We start from the raw sequence: 26,255 nt of genomic DNA, 5'->3' as shown, positions 1-26,255 counted from the left end.
GCTCTGACATCTGGAAATGGTTAGACTTTCTTGTCTTAGCAGATAAGGACGATAAATCGTAGGTCCCGTCCTGACTCCTCAACACTTGTTTATCATATTAGGCTGTGGAACGTTTAAAAACAAACAAACAAACAAACAAACAAACAAACAAACAAAAAACACACACTGTTCGAAAAGAGTAGGGGACGTAGTCCCCGGTGTGGTGTCTATTTCTATCTCTGGTTCCATCTGTCTTTCTTATTCATCCATGGGTGAGGTGGGATCAATATATGGACTGAGGGCGGCTACCAGTGGCGTCCGATCTGAGCTGACTGTGATTTGTATCATAAATTTACTTTTACAGTGCTAGATGCAGTGTTAAGAGCACCACCCTGGCAAAGGTAAAAACAACTTCACAGTAAAACAGATGAATCACGAATGCCATTACAGAATCATCTTTATTAAATCCAAAATTCCACTCTTCAGAGTCTTTTCAAAAGCGTTATAAACAAAGGAATTTCACTAATTAAAACATACGAAATAAAAGTACGAAGTACGGGGGGGGGGGGGGGGGGAGAGTCGATTTGTGAGAAATGTTCGCAGCTTCTGTTTCTTTTTTGGACGTATAGAAGTTAATACTTTGTAACAATTATATGAAAAAGAAAAAAATTGATCGTCTAAAATGACACGTTAGTAGCTTGACAAGGATATGGCATATTCATTTTGATCATTTCAGCAACCTCCTGATCAGTGATAGGGGACTTAAGCAACTACGACCGCAACGGCAACGAGAATGTCACAACAAAATAAATAGGAATAATGAGTGAAAACAATCGCTCTGCACGTGTGTTATACAGTAAAAACCCGCACATAAGAGCATGTTAGGCTAAGATTTTCCTTTAGACCTCCTTTACATAAAAACCTGTTTTAGCCTAAAATTTAAAACAGCTTCTTATTTATAGAATTTCATTTAAAAACTTAAAATTCATGTTTCATCGGTATAAAAGCATTGAGAGAAATAAAATAACTTACATGTTAAAATGGTTTGTATTTGTTTAGATTGCAGTCATTTAGACATAATTATATGCATGATTATTTTATATCAACAATAGACAGTACCAACATTCTTCCAGCAACAAAATTTTTTCTTAAGTACATAAGAACCTATAAGAACCTTTCGAGGCTAACTTGGAAAAATGCAGGTTCTTGTCTGTGGGTTTTTACTGTACGTTTTGGTACATTTCTTTGCAGTCTAAAGACAAGGTTTGTGCAAAACGGGAGCACACAACGTTAAATTTTTCCATATCCTTATTTGAACGCTGTTCCTATCAATTTAGTTCTCGGTTCGGTTACATTGTACAAATTGGACAAGTTAGAATAAGCGCAAACTAGCTCAAATAACCTGAATTTATACTTTCAAGTAACGTTTACATTGGTGATGCCGTAGTAGTTGCTCAAGACTTGTTTTCATTTCTTATTAAAATAAGAAATGAAAACAAGTCTCTACTTACTAAATAGATTATACAGAGGGTAACATGGACAAGACCTTACGTGTGCCCTTGATTTAAAATTAATATAAGTTTCCTGTCTAATTGATGACTTGGATTTTACTATCGGTGAATATAGCACAAAAAACTGGCAAAAGAAATTACATGTCATTAAAAAAGGTGACATTTTTCTGTGCAATTCGTTGTCCATGCAATTCAAAGTTCCTTTATTAGTTTTAAAAACTACAATGATATTCTCAATGCACTAAAACAAACCAGCAGTTGATATCACAATCATTGTTTTTAATGGCGAAATTTAATAAGAAATTATCCAAGTTTTTATTGAGCTTTTGATTTTATTTCCAGCAGTGGATTATGCGACACCATTTTAAGTGGGAAATAATGAAAATTTCTTCAGATGTGAATAAAAAGTATCTATACATGCATACAGGAGTCGATCACCATAGTACATTTACCGTAGAAATTATTAATATCACACATTGTTTCATTTCCCTTCTTGAAAAGAACAATTTTTTTGCAAAAGTTTGTGTTTAAGATTAAAGGAGCTTATACGTGATACCTGAAGAAATAAGAGAGTGACTCTTAGCTACCATGTTGTTGCCATGGAAACCCTGCCTTCCAGACACTGTAAGCTGTTTGACTAATTCATTTGGCAAAGTCATGCGACATGAATGAAACAATGAGCAGCTTCTCATACATATAGCCATCATTCAAGTACAGAAACAAATGTAAAACATACAGTGTGCTACACGACAAGCCATAACAGGGGTGCTTACCATTTACATGGAAAACCTGGAAATTCCAGTTGGAAAATCAAATGGTATGCATCATTGCATTTGGAGTACTTCTGAAATTATGGGCTTCTGGTCAAAGTACATTTTGCATGTTATCCATCTTCTGTTAAGACAAACTAAATCATTTCACATTAATTATTTTATGCCGAAAATTTTCATCCAGGTGGTTTGCGTAGATAGTAAGCACCCCTGATGTTATAGATGTTCACTGCAGTGCACTTGTCACATAATATATTTCTTTCTCTCCAAGCGTACGTGATGAGCCAAAGGAAAATGTATGTAAGACATAAAGAGAGGAATGACTGCATAAGAAAAACCCATAGCAACTAAAAATGAACAGCATGTCTGGGGATGCTGTCACAACAAGTTATATTTAGAAAAATCCCACACCCGTCGCAGGTAAATACAAAAACACAAGAGAAAGGAAAAAATGTAATGGCAAGAGTTCAATATACCCAGCACAAGTTACCATGCAGCAGATTCCAAGGGTTTTGTATGAGATCGAGAGAAGTTCAAGATGATAAATTTGCAGATAATAACAGGGCTTTCAATAAGACCTGGCTCCCGCCGGAGATCTGGCTGGGATTCTACTGCGAATCGCCAGCCTTGCTAGCTATAACTCATGTGTCATTTGAGCCAAATTCAGTCTGAGAATATTAGAAGAGTGTAAAATAATTTCTTTCTTTCTTTCTCCTTGCATATTTCTTTAGTTGGATATGTAAAAGACAACATTAAATTAGGGGAAATTTCTGGTAATAGCAAATTTTGTTATTACCAGAAATTCTCCCTATTATGAAAGAGGATGAGTTTTCAGCTTCATGTATTGCTCTCTGACAGATACCTATACAATGGGGGCCACTGGCTACAGTGCACTTCAAATCTTATTGAAAGCCCTGAATAGATATTAGTGGGCAGATATGTATTGTAAAAGAGAGTGGATGACAAAAGAGATTTTATCACAAAATAGATTATGTTTGGTAATCTGATTGTTGGCGCAGTTGTCATAATATGGTACAGTCTTCCTTTTTGTCTACATTTCCATCTTGATCATGGTTTTCTATTTCTCTAATAAGAGTCTGGAAAATTTCTTGCACACTCTGCGGGAAAAAGAAACAGAAAGTACGTCATCTATGACAATGATGACTGGGATGAAGATGATGATGATGATGATGATGATGATGACGATGATGATGATGATGGAGGTGGTGGTGGTACCCTTGCTTTGAAAAAGTACATACAGTGACATGTTTCATGTAATATATCAAACACGAGACACAGTGTTCATCACACATCAAACACCGAGAAGAGAGTTGAAAATACGACGCGTAGCGGAGTATTTTTGATAAATTTGAGGTTTTTTATATTGTGATGAAACACTGTGATGAGTGTTTGATATAACTTTTCAAAAAAACTGATTTTGAAGGGGAAATTAAGGATGCAAAAACAAGCAGGACTTTTCATCAGATATCCAAACACATCATGGTGCAAGATTTCCTTAGTTTGTCTTTGGCAAGGTTTTGAATTAATGAGTTTGAGAACGAGTTTTGAAAGGCAAATAACAATGATCAGAATTTATTGAAATGAAATTTGAGGTTAGCTTATAAGCTGCTATTGGTAACCACCATTTTGTCCATTCTGACCACCACATTGCAACCACTTAACCCCCTCGAAATGTCTTAAGTGTCCCTCTGAGGGTGACTACAATCATGGTTTTTATACTGTATCCCCACAAAGGTCCTTTTAACAGTCCAAATGGATGAAACACCATCCTTTTCACACAATGTGAGAGTCTAACACTCTGCAAAATAATGACCCAGTTGTGTATAATTATGTATACACAATGTATGTGTATTACAATCAATCCATGCCACATGACCAGTATTTTGAAATTTGAACAGAATTTTGAAATTTACATCAGTTTTTAACATCGCCAATGAGATGTCAGAGTTCCAGTAGAAATTTCCCTTGTTTATTGACAGTATAAAGCTTTAATTTTTCTTTACAATACAGCATTAAGTATTTCAAGAATAACAAGAATAACAATAATATTATTGTTTCTCAAGCATTTCAAATACTTTTTCAGTTAATGCATCTTTTTCAGAAAGATTTCCAGAGAAATGATCAACATTCCATTCAAATGATGGACATGACAAAGAGGAATTCTAATGTTCACTTCATTCTCAGATATACTGGTCATGCATGATGCGTGACGTAGATTGACTGTAACAAGAGTACAGTGTAACACTTTCTTCAAGACCCAGGCATCAAAACCAACCCTTTTCTCTGTACACTGTATCCCCAGAATTGAGCTAACTTGTGCTCTGCTTTAAGATCAATGCAACAAGTACAATAAATAAATGAATTCAAAAATGTTCTTACACTATTTTCTTTAGCTGACGATTCAAAAAATGCTGCTTTCCATGAGTCAGCCAGCGATTTCCCAGTTTTATAAGTCACAACCCTGCAAGGCAAAATTAAAATAAAAAGGCATTTGGAGACTTTCTAAAGTCTTATGGCATCCGGACTGTGAAGCCAACTTATCCCAAGCTTAAAAACTGTTTGTGTAAAATTAATATGCATGGCAATGTGAAACAATGCATCTATAGCATATATTTCAGCCAAAAGACTGATATAAATTGGACATCCCACATTAAACTTTAAAGTGTAATTGCAAAAATTGATATACAGTGTATACATGTACACGCATATACACTGGAAAAACTGCTACATATTGCAGAATATTGGCATAGGACAAGCATTTCTTCTTCTTTTTTTAATTTTCTTTTTTTTTACTGTTAACACATTGACTGTTATCTTGCCATAGAGCTCAAGTAATAATTTATTTGACTGCATCTCAGTCTTCAAACTGTGGTCAGTGGAGTTTATAAATAAATCAGGTGAATCAACTTTTAACTTTGGTTGATAATTGAATTAGAGTGGACTGTAAAATAAGCGTTTACCTCTCCAAATGCAAATCCGTCTTGTTACCCACAAGAACCATTGGAACACTAAGGGAACAAATAAAGAGAATCAAGTTAAACACTACAAAGTTCATTTTGCAGGAATTCATCAACTGCAGTTTCAACACAATCACTACTATTACAGCACAGCCATCGTTAATATATAGTTAATAGAATATTCAGTTAAACAGAGCACTTACTAATTCTGCCCTGACATGTCCAGTAACTTTTCATGAATGACTTTTACAACCTCGAAGCTAAAGACAAAAGAATAGACAATGCAAGCTAAGCGGTGCTGGTGTTATCACAATGTTAGAAAATAGTGTGTTTGAACCACAAATTCGTCATAACATCATAAACTTTATTTAACCTCAAATTTACGCAGTAGTACATGCGTGTGGCCAATTTCTTCAGGCAGACTTACCACCACCCTTATGCATCTTTGGCAAATTGATATTGTAGAAAATACACACATCCATATCTCTTATCAAAGGTTTTCAGTTTGGATTCCATCACCTCCACAGTAAATTCCAATTTGTTAATTTCCTTTAAAAATTTGGCATTTGAAACCCACCTGCACCCCACTCCCACCCCCCCCCCCCCTTCTATTCCCAAGGTAAGAAAATTGACTGGAACCACATATTATCTTGTTCCAGGCATTTAGGCAATTTGTCTGTGGACATAAAAGGTGAAGAGACATCTTTTTTCCATGAGTTCATGGCCCATAAAATGTTGATGATGTCACCTGAAAGAGACTAAATTTAAGCCAATTTCAAGGATATCTAGTAGGGTAATGTGATTTGCACCCTTGATAGCTTTACATGTCAGCCCCAGTATCATCATGCATTAGTCTACATTGTACATATGTACAATGTGCAGCACTCCATATACATATGTACTCAGCAGCATTCCATATACATATGTACAGCACTCCATATACTTTTTATGGTATTGATTGTGAGAATTAATATCTACATGTAGTTTAGATAATATTAGAATTAACTGTCTGCCTAGAACTGGTGATCATCTTCTTTAATCTAAATGTTTGAACAAATAGTGATATTTTAAAGAGATTTTTTAGATGATGATCACTAGGTTTGTCCAGCAATGGAAAGTACATGTACAATAGCTGTTATAAGGCACATTCTTTCCATGGATCATATGTACAATTTATAATAAAACTATTGCTATTGCAGTTACGCAAAAGCTTCCTTCTTAGAACATCCAGTTAAGCACACAGTGCAATCTCATATATAATAGGACAAATCTGTTTCAAACAGTGTACCTTTTTGCTGATGTTACTGCGTATACAAGTACATATCCATGAATTCCAACTGAATAAGATTGAGGGAATATTGAGTATTCATCCTGTGAACAAAAGAACAATGAAGAATAACTGCTAATAATTTATATCAACAAGTCTTGCACTGTTTCTACAGTTGTGTTGTTTTTATCAATTCATTCACTCTAAGTGTACACTGTACATGTGCATGACAGTATACATTCAAATACAATATACGAATACTTCATTTACCAATTGGTACATGCAAATACACTTAGTTACAGTGTATACAGTTGTACAGCTGTACAGTGTGTACAGCTGTACACTGTAAATGCATGCCTGGACAGAGTGTTTACTGGGCCTGTTTACAGACATGAATTTTCATCTCAGGATAACTTTGGTACCATGTTGCTGTTCACATGTACAATATGTGCATATGATGGTATTGTCTATTCGGATGAGTTGACCTTACCCATAGGGAGGCTTCACCCCTGTTTTTCAAGCACCAGGATGAAACACAACAAAAATGTCTATGTAAATGGGCTTCCTGGGATGAAATGTCCCTGTAATTGCAACTGGAAACCAAATAATAATATTGTTTGGTTTCCAGTTTCAATTACAGGGCTGTAAATAATTATTTTACACAGCAGTAAGCCTTATAATAAGCCACAAAGCAATATTCAGCCTGTTTAAAACTGAGTGATACTCCTCAGTGGGATAGTCATTTTATCAGTGAGTGTAATGTTTTGATGACATTCAACTCAGGTGGGATGAATTTCATCTCAGGCGAGATTAATTCCTCATGCAATCACAGGATAAGACCACTCATGTATGCAAGCAGAACCAGTTTTTATACGGGAATAATATCGTCTGCTCTAGTTCAAGTAAACGGCCCATAAGTCAACATCAAAGGCCAGATCATTATTTGGCAAAATCAATAAAAATTATCATTGTTGGTTAGAAATTAAAGTGGAATAAAAGATTACACCTTCGGTTAGCTTAATCGTACTTTGAACGATTGGGTCTTGGTCAGTAGATCAGAGAAATTACAGTTTGGCTTACACAACTTTACAAGTTGAGAATAAAATTTCCACTTTGCCCTGAGAAGATTCTTGTTCGTTTGAATAATTTTAAAGATTCAGAATTACACTGCAATTTCCTATTTAATTTACACTCTGAATGCAAAATCAGTTTCTAAGGCTTTACATGTAGAGTCATAAAATTAATGTTTTCAACAATCAAACACAAATCCAATTCATATTAAATTTGATGATACATGTAAATATGGATTCGAGATATAATGGCCCCTACAGCCTAACTACACTCTGAAAGTCCAACATAAATTACAAATTAATGCACTTTGATCTAATTTAGCTAAGTCCATGCATGTATTAATATAACTATAATTTAATGTACTTTGATCTACAAGTGTTAAGTGCATGTATATGTATTGCAACATAATTTTTATGATACTATGTACTTTGTTTGACTGAATAAGACAGGTCCAGACCACTTGCAGGCTACACCCATATCATGTTCGGCTATAGACATTGTTTGCCTGCTTGCCAGGTTTTTTTTCTTTTAACAAATGAAACTTGAAGTTTGTGCATGTTTTTGCTTGCCCAGCACATGTATATGGGGCCACACAGAAAACGGGGAAATTCGGTACTTTTACAGGCGTAGCTGTACATCTCTCACAACCAAGGGGGTTTAAAAAACTTAAAGTACTGTGAAAATTTTACATTTTGAATATAAATTCTAAATTATTATTTAAAATGTTTATTTTAAGTGAAGAAAATATTATTGCTTATTGTATTTAGTTGCCTCAGAAATTTATGTCAAAATGCAAAAGTCACAAAAACTAAACAATTCATGGTTCAATAGTCCATTCATTATATGACCAGTATATTTCCCGACTCTAATACTTCTTTATAGAGATTTAAAGGCAGTAGTCTTATAGCAAACTATCCTATTGCTTTGATCAACAATTTGCTCAATATATTCACAAATACCCTGGTGGTTTATGAAATGCTTCTTGACCAACAACTAAACACAGCAATGTGACATTTTTTTTATGACAGAATGACAGCTGTAAGAAAGTATTGTCTTAGACACAAAGAAAGAACTTGAACATGCCAGCCCAACTTGATCAATTTGATATCCCCTTCAAGCTGTAAAAATTATTTTATCCATAGTTTACATGCAGGAGATAAAATAAGATTATTTACAAGTGATAAAACCTATGAGAAGCGCTGTTTTGCAAAAGAAGTCGACAACAATTATTTTTTTCAGTTACCATTGATGACAGTGACCTTTGGATTTTCCAAGTGTTACTAAATATAGATCACATATAACTGTAGTCTTTTCTAGGGAAGGATGACTTGCCCAGTTTCCAAAGACCATTGCTTTACATTGTTCTTTTGTTTTAATAAATTTATTACGGTTACTACAGATAGAGCATTTTTGTACCTCAATCTGCTTTATTTTGAAAGAAAGTTGTCATTGAAGGTAGCTACCCGTATTAAATTTTAAAACTGTGCTTTGAATTTTTAACAGAAATAAAAATCGGTGTATTCATATTGTAATTTTGAAGTGCTTAATAACCTAGCTGGGTGTAATTAAATCAGATTGGTATTACATGTAGTCCTCATAAATTATGTCAGAAATTAATATGCATTGAGCAGAAGTTAAGATTTAAGCGGTTAAATGTAACTTAAAACCACAAGCCTTAAAATAACTTATAAAGTATACTAAAGCTTGAATAAGCTCAAATGCAACATGTACAAGTACTATGTAGACGCCTTAGAACATAACCCAGAGGACCCACGAGCCTGGAAAACTATCTGTCCGTCATGTAACGTTTCACGTAATGTGTCTGTCCATTTTCGTTGCTGTTTTTAATCGCCATATTTAAACTCTGGGACCACTGTAATTGACTTACCGCTGTTGTGGAATCCCTGCCTAATTTAACATTTATTATTCGTTGTTTCGACATATACTTATTCCTTTATTTTTCTGTATTATGTAATAGGCGATCGAATCTAATAAAATAAAATAATAAGCTTAAGCTTACGTACCAAAACATTAAACTCAAAAAAGATCAAGGACTCAATTAATTTTTAATTAATTCTTATTCCTTGAAAAGTGCACTCAAGCTTGAATGGACTGGCCACTAGATAAACAATAAAGACAATGGGTTGACAATAGTACAGTACAAACCATTAGCTTACCAAAATCTAACAAGTCATGATCAAATTCACTCCAAAAACAACATAATATCATGTTTACCTGACCCGCTGTATCCACAAGTTCCAGGACGTATTCTTGATTATTGTGTTTCAGTTTCTTAGTAAATGCTGAAAAAAAATAATAAAATAAAGAAAGAGCCATTTCTAAATTATAAGCTTTACTTACAGTAAGCTTATGAATTTCCTGGGAATTCAGATTCCAGAAAATTCTGGCACTAAGATCGAAAGCGAAAATTAAATGGCACTTATAAAGAAAACTGTATGCACGCACTTACTGTTTTCGATTGTAGGATCATAAGAATCCACAAATTGCCCTTCCACAAACTGGATCGTGATTGACGACTTGCCTGAAACATAAAAAACACTTTTAGTCCATGCAAACTTGGCAGAAAATCTTGAGAGGCTACATGATCGCGAACTGAACAAGCAATGTTCTACACGAGCCTCCTTTACCGACTGAACGGAAGCCCATGACAACAATCTTCCTTGATTTTGTTGGTGCCATTGTGAGCTTAAAACTGCTTTTTTCTTCTGAGGTGAAATTCGTTAAATATCAAATAAAATCGACGTAACCAAACTATAGCTACATTCTCGGAAATCTTTAGAATGGCCGGCGCAATTCAAGAAGAAAAATAAATACCCAGAATGCTATTAACGATGAGGAGTGTCGACAGTCAGACAGCGGTTAATACCTATCGATGAAAAAGATTGCATGAAAAAGAATTCTTTCAGTTCTTTCTTCAATATATTGGTTATTTATTGGCAGTCGAAGATCATTTTCCAGCAATTAGAGGATCTTGAATTGAGGTATTATTTAATTTTCAGTTTAAACTCATATTTTAGTATGCCTGTGGTGTGTTGCTGGTTCGTTCAGTGTCAATTTGGATTCAATGGAAACCGATTTTTAATATCGTTTAATGTCTGCACTTCTTTTAATAATTAAATAGTCTTTTGGAGATTTATTTCTTTTGGTAGTTATAGTATAAAAGCGGCAGGAATGGTAATGAGATTGATGTTAAATGCCATCCATGAATTGTCGAATTCATCCATCCATGAACTGTCAAATTCGCGGAGAATAAAATGAAATTGAGGAAATTAAGCCGGCTTCCAACGTGCATTTTACATGCCATGTAAATTTTAAATTTAGAAAATCATTGACATTTGATAATAATTATTATTGTATATTGCGTCAGTTCAGTATGACTGGATGTGGGATGATGGTAGAATAAAATAGGGCTGGGTTGTGAGATGCATGATGACATATCAAATAAAGCCAACAAAACTTTAGGCTTTCTCAAACGGAACCTAAGACACTGCTCACCAAAGACTAAGGAAACGGCATACACCCAACATAACTAATCGAACCAAATCGAACGTTCGATTAATCGTACTTAATCGAACTCAATCGAACCCAATCACGCTATTGGGTTCGATTGAGTTCGATAATCGAACACAATCGAACCCTCACAAAAAAATTGGGCTAATCGAACCAAATCGAACGTTCGAATGGGTTCGATTAGTTCGATGGGTTCCGTCGAGTTTGCGGATTAGGTTTGATTTTCCATCAGTGAATATATATTTTTCTGATTGGATTCCCCGGGTCCGATTGTTGGTTGAAAATTGTGTCCGGAGTATGAGGACACACACTGTTTTGGAGATGACTCCAGCAACAAAACAGACAAAAATTGGTTTATTTTTCGTTTTGATGAATCCATGCGACCTTACACGGTTAACAATTCTCTTGTTGCTTTTAATTCCTCTACTTACCAATATGGCAGTTTAATTTATTGCGTTCGACAATCAGGAGAACGCATACTATTCCAGTTGTTTCAAATTCCCCGCGGGTATCGATCGTGATGCCATGCGAGTTCAGGGTGCCGTTTTGTTTGGCTGGCACATTTGGCGTCGATCTCACATGACAAGCTTCGACATTGTGCAGCCGTCACTGTTGGCATCAGTAATGAAGGCACGGAATTCCCGGATCTCACTCCATGTTGATTGTTCGGTCTTTTCCTCGCTGTTCCTCTTGTCAGTACAAAACCATCGACGAAAAAAAAAAAATAACGATCGAAAGCACCTACCTAATCTTTGATTATTACTAGTCTCACGTTATCTTGTGGATGTTGTGTTGAAGACTGCGTTCTTCGCAACTAATTTGCGTTATCTTATGGTCCATTGAACTTATGTCATTTTCGATTTTACAGTAAAGTCACTGTATTTTTTATTCCCAAAGGTTTTTTCAATAAAGTGATTATTAGTTGTTATTTATTTTTACTTATATACACATGCTAAGACAGTCCCGCTGCTGAACTGACATATATTAAGTGATTTTTTATATCGTTCGATTAGGTTCGATTGGGTTCGATTGGGTTCAGAAATCAAACTCAATCGAACTCTCACACAAATTTTTTGGTTCGATTGTGTTCGATTTCCGAACTAATCGAACCCAATCGTTCGATTAAGTTCGGTTGGGTTCAATTAAGTTTGATTACCGAACTGTTCGATTAGTTATGTTGGGCATACAAGGCCTTAGTGCGCCCAACTCAGGAATACTGTTCAACTGTATGAAATCCATATATATACTGCCAAAAATATCAACATTGTCAAGATGGTCCAAAGAAGAGGCTGCATGTTGGGTCTTAAACCACTTCAACTGCAAAGATAGTGTCACCAAAATGCTTTCAGCCCTGAAATGGAAGACACTTGAAAGTAGGCGAACCATAGCACGCTTACCAATGCTGTATAAAATGCGAAACAAGCTTGGCTTCTGCGAAGATATCAAACTCCAACCAGTAGATCATTTGTACTCAACTTGCTCTAAAGAGTATGCTTACAAACAGCTGATAGCTACAAGAGATAATTTATTATACGTACTCTTTCTATCCAAGGACAACTTCAGAATGGAACAATCTCCCAAGGGAAATTGTATTGTCCAGGTCACTGGCTGTATTTAAAAGTGCAATTTTTTTATATCTACTTACCTTTTTTTTATTTTAATTTAATTACTTAATTAATTAATTAATATATTATTATTATTTTTTAGAGCGGTCAAAATGCTCAGTATTGAGTGACAGACCTACCTGGTAAATAAATTAAATGACCTTAAGTTCAGAGATTTTCTTCAAGAGCTACAATAAACCACCTGTTGTATTGAAATGAATGTGTGATGTTTCCAGAAACTACATGAAATGTCATCAGACGTTCCAAGGGGTGAAGGGGTGGGGGTGGTATTGACTTGTGCAAAAGCTGAGTTTTCTGAGGGGTGAAAAACTTCCTCTGGGAGCTGCCTTTAGGTTATTTATTGGGTATTTTAGAGTCAATATACTTTATGGAACCTTTTTTGGGACAATTAAGTGATCTCTACTCATATGGGGGCTCTGGCAAGTTCTGTGTAAAGAGTGTGTTGATCACTATGCAAATTATTTGGAATAAAAATCATCGTGTAAATGGTTTGAACCCAGGAGTCATATCATAAGTACATGGATTACAATAAATTATGATCATCTGGGTGATTGAGTGTAGTCCTGAGAAGGACTGTTTGAGATGTGGTTTCAACAACCTGAGAGGAAATCGTCTTCAGAGTCAAGTTAAGTGTGGAACATTAGTAGATGGTATAAATGCCTCTTGCTGTTGACGTGATTGGTCAACAAAGTTGAGATGTTTAATATTAGTCGTTTGTCAGTTGAAGCCATGATGTTATAATATTGCCTGTGAAAGCTGTAAAAAGTGATAGATGCTTATTTACCTTATTTTTGTTTCATATATTCAGGGAATTAGTATAAATATGGATGCTGTAGAAGGCTTTTCCCTTCTGCTCCTTCTCAGTGCAACTCTTCTTTACACAGCATCAGCTGCTAAGGATAAAGAACTTTATTGTGGGGGTATGTTCAAATTTGAACTTTCTTTTCTGATGAGATAATTATAGTGTGACCTTAACAACAATACCTACATGTATTTCTGGGTGGAGAGAAACCATGTGATGTAGAGTGTACAATTTCAAATAGCTGAGTTATAACTACTAAAACTATAAAAGGGATACCATAAAAGTGATATCCTGAATTGAGCACTTGATTGAACCACAAATTTGTAGCTTGAAAGACAAATAATGTATGATGTATTATTCTAGAAAGTGACACCGATCAGGAGTGATAGGAGCACTTGGATTTCTTTTTTCCGAGTATGCCTGTGTCACTTTCTAGAATAACACATCATTCTCATTTATTCGCCAGGCTTGAAATACAGGCATCACATTTATTTCACAAATGTTTACTAATATTGTTAATCCTACATGTAAATGTCATGCCAGTGAAGCTACACTGTGACTGCAGTGACGGTAACTGTCACAAATGACAATGTCATCTGTTGTAATGGCACTCAGGTTCAACTTAATATATAAATTACCTCATATCTTTGCAAGAACCATCATCAACAGTAACTGTTGTAACTAAGGTAACCATTGAAACCAGGAATAATAATAATAATAATAATAATAATAATAATAATAATAATAATAATAATAATAATAATAATAATAATAATAATAATAAAAGATTACAGAGACTTACTCCTGCAAGGTCAATATGCACAGATGTCAGTCATTACCGGTATGTTAATTTTCAGTATGCCATGTTATTGCTGATGAACTTCAATGGGAAATTAGTCAAGTCGATCCAAGAAAGACCCTGGAGGTAGGTTTGAAATTGGAGGGGGGCCTGGGGGGAGTTGGTGGAGTGCAAAGGTGCAATGCCTTTTTAGGGGGGAGGGGTGTTGAAATTTGCAATTAAGTGACTTCTTTTGGGCTTGAAATTTCCTGGATTTGATCTTTTCTAGGATTGACAAAAAGTATAGTGTATTCCCGTCACCCTTCATTTTTGTTGAGTTTACAACCCTAAGGTACTGTATATTACCAGATTTGTGATGGGTGTAACGTATTTCATTCTGATTTCTTGTAGTAAAGCAGTATAGTACATATGAAGGCTTCATTTTTTAGTATGGAACATGTTTCCGTTGTTGATTTCTTGAGCAAAAATATATTATCACTCTCTGCATTGAAAGAATCCACCTAAGGTTCGTGACAGGTGTGTGATGAATGAATACCAGTACCATTTGTCATCTCATCTGTTGTGCTCTGTGTTGATAGGTTGAGAGTTTTAGAGTGGATCCAAAAGGAAACCAAAATCCCAGAAAGGTAATGTTTACTATTCAGTGCGCTAAATGCTGTAATGCTGCGCTGGTGGAAAAATTTTGTGAAGGTCTGCTGAGAAACTGTCATGGAGGGATCCTTTAGGATCTACATTTCTAATCATCAAACATCCTCAGAGATGAGAATGATGTATTATTGTAGAAAGTGACACAGGCATACTTGGAAAAATGAAATCCGAGTGCTCCTATCAGGAGGTCTTAGGTTCGTCTCCTGATAGAAGCACTCGGATTTCTTTTTTTCCGAGTACGCCTGTGTCACTTTCTAGAATAATACATCATTCTTATTCATTCACCAGGCTGGAAAATATACCATCACAAGTCATTTATTTCATATCCTCAGAGATGTTGCATAGTCTTGCAGTAATCCTTGAAGTCCCTGCAAAGATCTTCCAGGTTGCTCTACAGATCTCATAGGATCTTGTGGGATCCTGTAGGGAATCCTTGGGATTAAGCCATGAAATGAAATGGATCGGAACAATGGGAAAATTTCCGGGATAAAAGGATTGCTTTTGAAGGAGGTTCACTTTGACCGATTGGACCAGTCGGTCCAACATTTGCTGTTCCATTTTGACAAAACGGTTTGTTGCCTAAATACTTCTCTTCACTAGGTAGATTTTCACTAATGTGTAGGATTGGGAAAAGGAATAGAAAATGGTGAGAGACATTTTTCTTGGTTGGCTTGGTTTGATTGGAAAATGTTGCTCCATTTTACAACAGTTTGTCAGACTGGTCAATCTGATGAAATGGAAAGCATCCCTTGACTAATATTGCAGGATCCTATTAAATCTGATGTACAAAGAACTTGAAGGATCTTTTTTTTTTTGATCCTATAAAACAAAATACACCCATACTCACCCCCAAGGCGCAGGGGTCTCAAAAGCAGGAAAGCATGAGCCTTTACATAGACGTTCCACAGGCATGGGGGAGGGGAGGCGATCGAATCAAAATTTTCCTCTCTGTGGGGGGAATCTATTTAAGGACGGTGAGTCCGAATAGCGAGGTATTTTTGTGCAGGTTATGACTATCCGGAAAAAGCAGATCTTAGGAAGGCATGTTGAAATTCAAAAAGATAATTGGGGGTATCCATGCCTTTTTCAAAGATAATTAAGCAACAATAATTAAAAAAAAAGCGTTAAAATACTAAACAATGATATGGCATTTTTTCCTGAATATCTCTGAAAAATGTGTGGTTACCTCTGATAGTAATTTTCTTTTCGGATTCCAATAACCCTTGCCAAGATCTGCTTTTCATACGTAGTTATGAGCCGTGCAAAATATCTCTGTTTTAGCAGGCACTGCTGGTAAGAAACCCGAGTTTCCAAGACCATCTCGGGATGCGCAGAACGTATGCGCAGTAGCAAAAGAAAGCACCATCCTTAAACTAGAGTATAAACACATTAACATTTTTCCGTCCACTTCAATGCTCATGACGTTCAATAAAATTTAGTAAGTACCATGCATTGAATGAAGCTAATTTGGATCATCTTTCTAAATTCTATTCAGATTCAATATGCGAGATCAGAGACCCATCTTATAGAACAACTGGACAAAATGTGCGAAAAGATGAACTCTTACGCAGAATCAACTGATCCTGAAACTGGCAAGAAGTCTTACATCAGAACTTCGTCCCGCTCAGGAGAGGCAATTACTCTAAGTAATGTCGCCATCAGTGGAGACATAGCACAAAAGCTTAAAAATGCAGTAAGTGTTCTTTTTGTTTATTTGATGGCTTATTTGGGATAGGTGATGTTTGCATGTATTTTTCAGAGTACTTACATTGACTGATTAAGATTCAGTGACGTTTATGAGAAGAACGCTGCTGTTTGCCTATGCAAAATTAAATTCCCTGCCTATCTTCATGCACAGCTGAGTGGTTAAATCCTTGCTCTCCTTTACCGGCCGCTGAATGTTTTTGCCAGAAACTATCATTTCTAAGAGAGTAAGTTACTAACACGATTATGGAATGTCAAAGTTTGTCGAGGAAAAATAAGTTGTCATGAGACATTTACTTCTAAGAGTAACAATTAACTCAACTAAAGGAATAACGAAAGATCTACTTAAAGATCGTAGTTTGCTGAAAAGATAAAACCGCCCCTAGTATGCAAGATAAGATTCAAACTTTTGGGTTAAAATGATTGAAATTAGTATCGCAGAAGTTGACGTTTAATTTATTAGGATTAACACCCAAAGGGATAAACGTATAATTTAACGCGAATTATAACAATTTACCTTTACGTAATTTCCTATAGTATCCATCTCTGTTAATGTGTTCAGAATTGTGGCGCTTAAAATCGCAGACTTGCCCATTTTACTATCTTGCTTACCCGTTGTTTTTCTCTCTTTAATCTTTAATTAGCACGATAATAATAATAACAATTGCCATTAGCAAAGCTAATCCGGCTATGGAGCGGCCAACGGATACGTGCAGAACATATAAAGAACTAATAAATTCCGAGTAAGAGCCAGACTTGACGATGTCAGGTGGTAATGCATTCCATGCTGGGATTGATCTTACATAAAATGAGTGTTTGTAAGCGTCGACTGAAGAGAACGGGAGACTTGTCTTAAAGTCATGACTCGCTCTTGTACGGCTGTACGCGGGCACAGAGGTAAGCTCGTGGGGGAGGGAGATTTCTCCGATTCGAAATTCAAACTTCAGAGCGAAAAATTTACAAAGCGTTAAAATATTAAGGCATTCGTACTGGCAACCCAGTCTACAGAGTATAACAGTTAGAACTCGCCGAGATCTCGTCCGTGCAAAGGCATTTCACTAGAACAAACATTTTTTACTTTTTTGATATATACTTAAGTTAGAGTGGAAACTTAACATTCTGAACGGTACATGTATTGGTAGGGGCCGTTTTCAGCAAATTCCTTTGGCGTGCGTCCTGGAACTTTTGACGTGCATACCAAACCTGCGCAAACGCTACTCGCGCGTACATGTGCCGTGCCCTGCAGACTGGCTTGTAACTCTAGTAATCAATGGTCAGACAAGACTTTGCTTATTCTTTATTTTGTATTTTAGTGTGAGAGTATAATAGAAGATTATGATGATGACATTATAGCGTCCTTCAAGAAAGAACGCAAAGATCCTAAAAGATACATGTGTCGCACCACTACAGGTAAGGAAAAACATCAGTTGGAAGACTGATGTTTTCAAGTAATTACAGGGTCTTGAAATAACTGAAGTTTTTGTCTGAAGATGCTATCTGTCCAGTGTCGGACATGTGTACATGCTGCATGCTGGTTCTGTTGTTGCTGTTAAAGAGATCCAAATGATTGAATTGAGGAAGCATTTTCAGGTGAAGCCACGTCCCGGCCCAATATCTAAATTAACAAATCTCTCCTTTTTACTGACCTTACATTTCTTTCTTGTTGAAGGCCTGTGCATCGATGATGACGAAGAATTTTCTGAATCTGATTACGAAGATGACGAGGATAATGAAGACAACTCCGAGAATGGCACCTCAGAAACAGATCATGATGAACTCTGACCTCCACTAAAGAATTTATACACTGAACTAAGCTAGCTACGTATCAGTCAATTCTAGCAAGGCCCACCTCCAGCCCCATCCTGTACTCCCTCCCCCCTCCCTCTGCTCTGGCACTGGTGTGGCGTTTGTTCACGTTGTCATGCCTCGAGGATCGAGCTTCTGTTGAGTTCGAATGCGGCATTAGTCGAGCCTCACATAATCTTTTGTGGCCACCAATGATTCTCAGGAGGTCATATTGAGATGACACATTCACGGAAAGGTAGACCCACCATTGTCTTTCTCTTAGCTTGTTTGTTCGATAAAATGTGCATGAACCTAGAAGCCACGATTTCACTTTTTTGCAATTGGCCCGAGGTCTATTTAAAGAGCTCGTTAACCACGAGACATTTAAAGAGCTCGTTAACCACGAGACATTTAAAGAGCTGGTTAACCCCCACTACGAGACATTTGCCATAATTAGGCTTTTGCCCAGGATTTAAGCACTGCTAGAATTGACTGATGTATTACATAAATAATCGTAGTTTTCGAATTCATTGCATAATATATACTTTTAGTTTTTTCTTGTCTACAAATCATGGTTGAATTTAAAGTTGCTGGACAAAGGTTCGTTTTGGCAGGCAAACTTGCGTAGAGGGCGTTTCCACAATATTTGAGCACGATTTTAGACGAGGACCGCGCCTCGACGAAAGTGCTAAAAAGGCCTGCTACTTGGGCAAGTGACTCTTATCAAGCTTGAAGCCAGTAAGGGATGTGACGATAAGACTCGATGTCGATACCTACGCAATCGATACCACGGTATTTGAGTTTGCTGGGGAAGTAATCGATACCGCGGTATTTGGGTAATATGGAAAAGTAATCGACAGTGCATGGTACAAGCCCGTAAGGGATGGGACGATAAGGCTTGATGTCGATACCTACGTAATCGATACCGCGGTATTTGGGTTTCCCGGGAAAGTAATTCATACCGCGGTATTTGGGTGCGACGGAAAAGTAATCGATAGTGCTTATGACCACACGAAGTTGTAAGTCTCGGCATTGGTCTTTCTGGGTTTTGCGCATTTCAAGTAGGGCATAAATCAAGGGGTGCTTTCTATTCGGCCAAACGTTTCGGTTTGAAGTTTCTAAAAAGTTAGGTGGCGAATGGGACAGTATTTTCCAAGCCTAACCGCACCCGACTTGAAAACAAACCCGTTCCATTCACGAGTTTTCTTCGTGAAGCGAAATAACCCAATCAAATTATGCCGGGGAAACTGGACCCGAGTAGGAGTGGCCAAATGGAGCGGGATTTTCCTGTTGTTCCGATTTTCGGGAACGCTCAGGACAACGTTGCGAGGAATGCCCAACATTCCGAAATTTTTGTTCCTGAAAATTTCTGTTCATTTCGATTTCGCACCCTGAAGTATTGTTTTTTGGTCGAATGGAAAGCGCCCTCAGGCTTTTGACTTTTCATAGTTTCTATTGTACCAAGCTTTTAAAGTAAATTAAAAGTTTGTTGTTTTTCTACAAGTGCACCACAATTAAAAATAAATTTTCAACAAAATGGAAAGACCATCAGCTTCCTTAGTCCTTGTTATTCGAGTGTTGAAAGTGTGAAATTACAAAATGGGGTGTAGTGAAGTGAGGGCAGGGGGGGGGAGGGGGAGCTGAAGAGACAGACCCAATAATAAGATCGGGGCATGGTTTATACTATTTTCATGTTTCGCTCCCAGATCATAATCCGGTCACTACAGTTTTTCGTTCTCTTCTGATCTCTTAGCTGCTTTCACTCTGCTTATGTCGCTAGCGAAAACCACCCTTCAGAGGGTCTCTTTTCGATATCTGATCAATTTCGCCGATTGATTAGTCCTTGGACGGAAGAGCTTTAACCGTAACTTTAATCCCTAACATCAAAAAACAAATTCTCCTATCTTGCTCCCATATTTTTCTTATCAAAGTACTGAGGAGAAATTGTTAAAATGCAGCTGCATTTTTTGGGCTGGGAGCATTGTTCTTTTGCTCGTTCTTTTGTCCTCTCGACCAACCATGTAAGGCGTTAACATTGCAAACGGTACAAATCGCCCAATTTTTTTTTTCCACATTGTCCGTCACGGAGGATGGGCATTAGCCTACTCCCGGGAATTGAATTTGACGACGACACCTGGTGATTTTCTCCTAATAGCATGTACTGTCACTTCCTTTCAATGATACTTTCATCGTAAAGACGATAAACTCGTGATAAACCACATCTAAGCCAGAAGTAAAAATGAGATGGTCATCCACGGAACAGTTGTTCAAAGAGCGGATAACTTTATCCACTGGATAGGTCGCTATCCGGCTGATGAAATGTGTGCAAGATTTTCCCGATAGCCCTTTAATTTGTGGATAGAGTAGAAGCATATGTCAAATTTAAGTATGGGATTGTGTGGAAAACTTGCCAACAGCGTTCGTTGGAGTACATTTGCTCCGCCGGATACTGACTTATCCAGTGGATAAAGTTATCCGCTCTTTGAACAACTGGCACCTGAACGATAATGACAAATAAGACTTGAGACTCAGATACTTAGTTTGGTCTAATTAATTTTAAATTCATGCAGAATGAAGGTAATACCAGAAACGAACAAATCAACTTACGCGCGCGGGGCGTTTGCCGGTTTGTTATAAAAACATCCCAACGCCCGTGGGTCAGCCTAGGAAAGGAGGAGTGAGGGAGCAAGGCAAAAGGGGAACTAATGGAATTGAAAGATGGCAAGAGCGGATGCACAAGTATTTAATGTCAGTTAACACCAATCACTCCCTTACGTACACAAGTGCAGTTTTATTAAACATATTCTGTAACTACCAATGACATTTGAATATGCCGAAGCATGTTTTAATTGGCTGATGTCTTGAGGCGGGTGCTATAGGTTCTTCTACCGTCTCTGGCCCGCTGTTTCGATTCAGCATATCATTCATGATTATTTGGTGTTCCTATGATTGTCATAACCTTGAAAACTTCATGTTTTGGTTTCCTTTTTCAGCTCCTATTTTCTAAGTGCAGGTCTATTTAATGCAATTTTTAATGTCTCGATTCAGCATATTGAGCGATAAATTACTCCAGAAACTTCAAAATCGTGCTACTGGGCATAATCTGTGCTTTCCATTTTTCCACAAGTTTCGGTTGGAAATTTCGGGAACTTGATTCCCATTGGTTAGTCACAATAGCACCAAATTGTTGACGGCACAAGAAAACAAAATGGAAATAGCAATTTTGTACATATGGAATGGAAAAAGTGCATGCAGTACCTCCTATCAACGTATCCCAAAAATAAAGCTGGAAAGTATAGTTTTAGCCAGTAATAATTCATGGCTTTCTTTCAATGTCATGCAGAAACTCTTTGCTAGTGAAACCTTGCGATACAAATACTTGAGATAGCTTGTGATGGGAAAGGCAGGAAGGCCATCAAAGGAAAAATAAGGCCTTACTGAGTCACGCGGCATTGCGTTAATTCTCATTGCATTGCCTGAAACAGCTCCTGAGCAATAAAATCGCGCTACCAGGTACGCTGGCTACAAGATGCTAAAAACAAACTTACTTTTACTGTCGGACAGAATCGTCAAAAGGCTTCACAATTTTCGACTGCAAGAAACCATTAAAGTTATTGATTTCCTCTTCCAAATTTTCCAAGACAGCCTTTCTTTTTTTCTCTTCTTCAGTGAGCCATCTTTTCTTGACATTCCAGCAAATTGCGGTTTGCTTCGATCAGCTCAACTTCCTTGTTGTTTAAATAATTATCGATGGAGGCTTGTATTCCTTCACGTGTGCTTGAGGCAGTGACGATGACTGGTTGTAAATTGACTGGTTCGACTGGATTTGCTTGGACTAATTCTTCCTGAGACCCTGAATCTTGAGAACGGGTTCCAATTGCTTCTTCCAAAGACTGCGACATTCCATCCGATCCTGAGTCTGGAAATATCTCTGAAGGAGGGTCTTTTAACCTTCGGTCACCCTGGGAGCTTGGCGACGTGATTTCTCTTTCTTGTCCACTTTCAAAAGTATCTTGAGGATATAACGTACATCGAGGTTCTTCTTCAATGTATTCTCCTGTACTAGAACGTTCCCGGTCATCTACTGTACCAGGAGTGCTTACGCTTTGGTCATCTTCTTCATCTCCTTCTGGAGTACCTGGGAAGCAGCTTTTAATCTCTTGGCTGTTGGTCTGATAAACCTCAGGGTCTGGCTTCAATTCATTAATAATGTCGTCATGGGTTTTCTTGTCGCGATTTTTTAAATTTTTTAAAGACATCTCTTGCCTCTTTATTCTTGATGTTTTTGGCAAGGACGTGAACGAAGGCATCACCATCATCGTTGCGTTTTGCTAATAATAAGTCCCTTGGCCTCACTGGTGTTTCCGGATTGCTCTCGTAGTGCTCTTTTAGCTTTCCCAACAGTCGTTTTAAGTACATGAAGGGAGGAGTGAGGGAGCCTTCCTTTCCCTCGGCACACACATGGAGTACCGTGTTCTTGCTTTGCCCTTCTTTAACTAGAAGCACACTTGGATCATGTTTCAGGAATGCATCAAGTATGTTGGAGAAGACAGTGATGATGTGGTGTTTTTCGCGAGTTTTAACGCCTTCATGAAGAAATCGCACTGTGGAAAAGAGCACAGTTTCATTGGACACACTCAGACGACTTCTCGGTGTATCGTCTGCATTGGTGTAGAGAACGATGAATTCTTGCTTCAAAAGCCAATTGATGGCCTTCACTTTTCCAAGTATTGCTGCCCAGTGCAGTAACGGATAACGGTACTCGCAAACGGGATCAGGCAAAGGCTGGTTAAAATCAATTGCATCCTTGGCTTTTTCCACAGACGTTTTCCAATTATTTATACCCGATTTTTCCTGCAGGTTAACAAGGGAAATAATCCATTCATTATGCTCACCTCGGGATGGACAATCGGGCTCGCAGAATGGTGTACACTGTTTTGTCTCCGTACATTTTCTTTTGTCATCTGGGGGTGCAATTTCCTCGAAGGATTGGTCATCTGCTGAGCGTTTCATCCTCCAGCAAGAAGTAACTTTCACTCTTCAGTTATCTTTCAGTGTGTCAAAACTGTCCAACAAATCCGAAAGTAACTCATTAATAGGGTATTCAACAACTTTTAAAAAAGAGAAGGCTGAAAATGCAGAAGTAAGACGAAATGTCAAGGCAATCAAACTGAAAAGTTTGGATTGTGGAGATATGAGAAACTAAAAGAGTATTATACCAATGTCATTGTGATGAATAGCATTAATGGTTTTATAGGGAAAAGTTTACGCTTTTAATAAACAGGACTTTTCGAAGCCTTCGTGATGCTACTTGTGCAGCACGTTTTCAACCCCTGAGTGATAACGTCCTGAGAAAATGATTTCAAATGTCTCAAATTTTGAATATAAGCAATAGGCTGCTATACAGAACTTTTCAAAAGGCTTATTTTCAGCTGTGCTTTTTCACACATGAACTGCTTCAAGATCCATGCACAATTAAGTGAAAATTTCTCGAAGAAATTAGCTATACAGCTGCTCATGTAAATCCGGGGTAAAATAAAGGTGAAGTGATGTAATCATGTGAATTGCATTAAACTAGCCGTTAAAAAAAGGCCTGTCATTTTTTTCAGCTGCCATAAGTGCCATTGATTATAACGTGTCCTTTGGATTTTCAAAGTGTTAATGAAACTTGATGTTGCGAGTATAGATTTTTGTCAATGGATTGAACTAATCGACTAATTACTCGTTGTGCGAGTCAAGTTAGAGCTCGAGTCAAGTTCGACTCAGGTTCCCTTCCTTCTGTTATATTTTCCCCTTTGCCTCGTTTTCGTCTTGATCAAAGGCTGTGATTGTGATTCTTGCTTTCATAATGATGTGCCAAGTGATGTTCGAAGTATTATTATCAACGCGATCGCGAGTAGTCTGAAATGTCAGCCGTCTCCTCCCCCTAACCCACACGGCTTCCGCGCCCTCTGTTCATTGTTGGCAGCAAATTAACCAGTCTTCATTCATTCTCGCCATCTATAATTTTCCTAAAAGGGTTTGTCCAATGTTGTTGGTGACTAAAGCGTCAGTCACTACGCCTTGTGAAACCCACTCATTAGGAAAATTAAATCTACATTTTTCCCGCGAAGGGTATAGATTCTTTCTATGTTATCCTGGGTGTCCTGTGGACGCAACAAGATGGCGCTTAAGTCAGGCAGGTTAAATACTTCATCACCGTCCGTTTTCTCAGTCGTGGAAATGGGATCTCTGCTTCAGGTGTATGCAACCGACAGGTCTTAATCTTCCTAGGAAATTTATGAACACTAACGGATGTCGTATATCTTTCTACATTTCCACAATAGCAGTGAATCACAGCAGTACTTAATGGCTCTAGTGGCGATCGACAACGAAAAATGTTGCAAATCTGAAAGTTAACTTTTTACGTTTATCACAAGCACATCATTATATAAAAGAGAATAACAACTAGAAGACATAAGAAGAAGAAGAAGAAGAAAAAAAGAAAAGTAAAAGTTGGACCCTGACTCGAACTTAGCTCGTGACTCGAACTTGACTCGGGCTCGAGCTTGACTCGTGCTGCGAGTAAACTCAATCAATAAATTGGCTAAATTGTTTATTTCGAATGCTTTTCCTCATGCTTTGGGCACGCCAGGGTTCAAACACGTTGGACGTCTAGACTTGTTGGCACCCTGATTACAAATTGCTTTCAATGTTTTGAACGCAAGTATTGCAAGTAGAGCATGGCTATATTTCTGTTCATCCGTGTTCAACAACTGTCAACTTGTTCAATGGCTTATGGCAACATTTAAGACAGCATGATTCTACACTGATTGTTTGTTTGTTGTACATCAGGTACATCAACCATTTGTTGATCTGAGTTTATAGAGACTCGTTCATCATGTAAATCAACGTTTGTACAAAATTAGACAGCAAATAACATGTAAATGCACAGCAATCGTCTCAAAAATGGTTTCTATGAAATGTTGCGTGACCAATTCCGAGAAAAAGAAAGCTACTTCCGGGTTTCCAGGAATTTACTAAATTGTACTCTAAATTTCTCGACGAATAGCGCATACAGAAAATTAACATCAACTTTCTTTTAATAACTTTCGCTGCAAGCTGATTTTATCGGCTGTACTCGAAACTGGAAACACACAAGACCAAGGCGACTGCCAGCAATCCAGTTCTCCTAACAAAATAACAAATAACGCAGCACTGATCATGGTGTGTAACCCAATAGTGTACTTTGCAACATTTTAACTAATTCATGATACATTTTCGATCTATTCTGATTGACAACAGGTTATTAAAACTAAACAAAGTCAGATCTGTGGAAATGATGTGTGTAAACATGAACATGGCCAATATAAAAAAAATGGCTCAATATATAATCAACAAGCGAACAATTGTCTTCGCAAAAGCAGCATCAGGAGGAAGGATAGAAGAAATCGGCGATGAAACTAAGGTTCTAATTTATACTCGGCCTGATTGTAGCTACGGACGAGTGAAAGAATCACTCATAAGGTTTTAAAGCTGTGCCTGGAGAATCGAACTGGCACGGTATTAAGACCACGCGCCAATTCGCGTGCCGAAGTAAGCCAGCACTGCGAGTGAATTTTCGACTATTAAACACAGTAATAAAGGAAAATATGAACAAAGAAAACATAGTAGGTAAAATATACTGATGTTATCTCACCTTGCAAAGCTGTAGAGACGACAGGAGATGGAGAAATACGCCTGACAAACGACCAAAATCACGGCACGTACGGTTAGAAATCCAATATTAGGGAACTTAAGCACCGA

The 26,255-nt window shown here is 37.4% G+C and overlaps 2 protein-coding genes and 1 pseudogene across 3 annotated transcripts; 1 reads left to right on the top strand and 2 right to left on the bottom strand.

Moving 5' to 3' along the window:
• Positions 1-2,079: 2,079 nt before the first annotated feature.
• On the bottom strand, positions 2,080-10,390 carry LOC146490121 (GTP-binding protein Rheb-like). Its single transcript, XM_085129903.1, has 8 exons — positions 10,225-10,390; positions 10,047-10,118; positions 9,812-9,879; positions 6,527-6,609; positions 5,442-5,498; positions 5,242-5,289; positions 4,661-4,742; positions 2,080-3,378 (listed from the first exon to the last, which is right to left on the bottom strand). The coding sequence occupies exons 1-8, from the start codon at positions 10,274-10,276 to the stop codon at positions 3,283-3,285; spliced, it is 558 nt and encodes a 185-aa protein (XP_084986029.1). The 5' UTR covers positions 10,277-10,390; the 3' UTR covers positions 2,080-3,282.
• A 63-nt stretch (positions 10,391-10,453) lies between these two features.
• Positions 10,454-20,021, top strand: LOC146490120 (protein canopy homolog 2-like). Its single transcript, XM_085122578.1, has 7 exons — positions 10,454-10,578; positions 13,541-13,652; positions 14,392-14,459; positions 14,912-14,959; positions 16,477-16,674; positions 17,999-18,095; positions 18,355-20,021. The coding sequence occupies exons 2-7, from the start codon at positions 13,556-13,558 to the stop codon at positions 18,465-18,467; spliced, it is 621 nt and encodes a 206-aa protein (XP_084978704.1). The 5' UTR covers positions 10,454-10,578; positions 13,541-13,555; the 3' UTR covers positions 18,468-20,021.
• A 1,220-nt stretch (positions 20,022-21,241) lies between these two features.
• Positions 21,242-26,245, bottom strand: LOC146490119 (uncharacterized; annotated as a pseudogene). The gene is made up of 2 exons (XR_014857061.1): positions 26,149-26,245; positions 21,242-23,535 (listed from the first exon to the last, which is right to left on the bottom strand). The product of XR_014857061.1 is annotated as an uncharacterized LOC146490119 (transcript).
• Between the last annotated feature and the right edge of the window lie 10 nt (positions 26,246-26,255).

Source organism: Pavona decussata, unplaced genomic scaffold, assembly GCF_977016875.1.
Source record: "Pavona decussata unplaced genomic scaffold, jaPavDecu1.1 SCAFFOLD_1, whole genome shotgun sequence".
NCBI classification, from domain to species: domain Eukaryota; kingdom Metazoa; phylum Cnidaria; class Anthozoa; order Scleractinia; family Agariciidae; genus Pavona; species Pavona decussata.
Note: the sequence above shows the minus strand (reverse complement) of the source record. Positions and strands in the feature narration are given on the sequence as shown.

Bases quoted from the DNA above. Each gene is read 5' to 3' on its own strand.
- LOC146490121 (XM_085129903.1), bottom strand. From the start codon at position 10,276: ATGGCACCAACAAAATCAAGGAAGATTGTTGTCATGGGCTTCCGTTCA. The intron at 10,119-10,224 runs GTAAAGGAGGCT...TTTATGTTTCAG, and splicing joins CATGGGCTTCCGTTCAGTCG to GCAAGTCGTCAATCACGATC. The intron at 3,379-4,660 runs GTAAGAACATTT...TTTTTCCCGCAG, and splicing joins CGTCAGCTAAAGAAAATAGT to AGTGTGCAAGAAATTTTCCA.
- LOC146490120 (XM_085122578.1), top strand. From the start codon at position 13,556: ATGGATGCTGTAGAAGGCTTTTCCCTTCTGCTCCTTCTCAGTGCAACT. The intron at 14,460-14,911 runs GTAGGTTTGAAA...CTGTGTTGATAG, and splicing joins ATCCAAGAAAGACCCTGGAG to GTTGAGAGTTTTAGAGTGGA. The intron at 16,675-17,998 runs GTAAGTGTTCTT...TTTGTATTTTAG, and splicing joins CACAAAAGCTTAAAAATGCA to TGTGAGAGTATAATAGAAGA.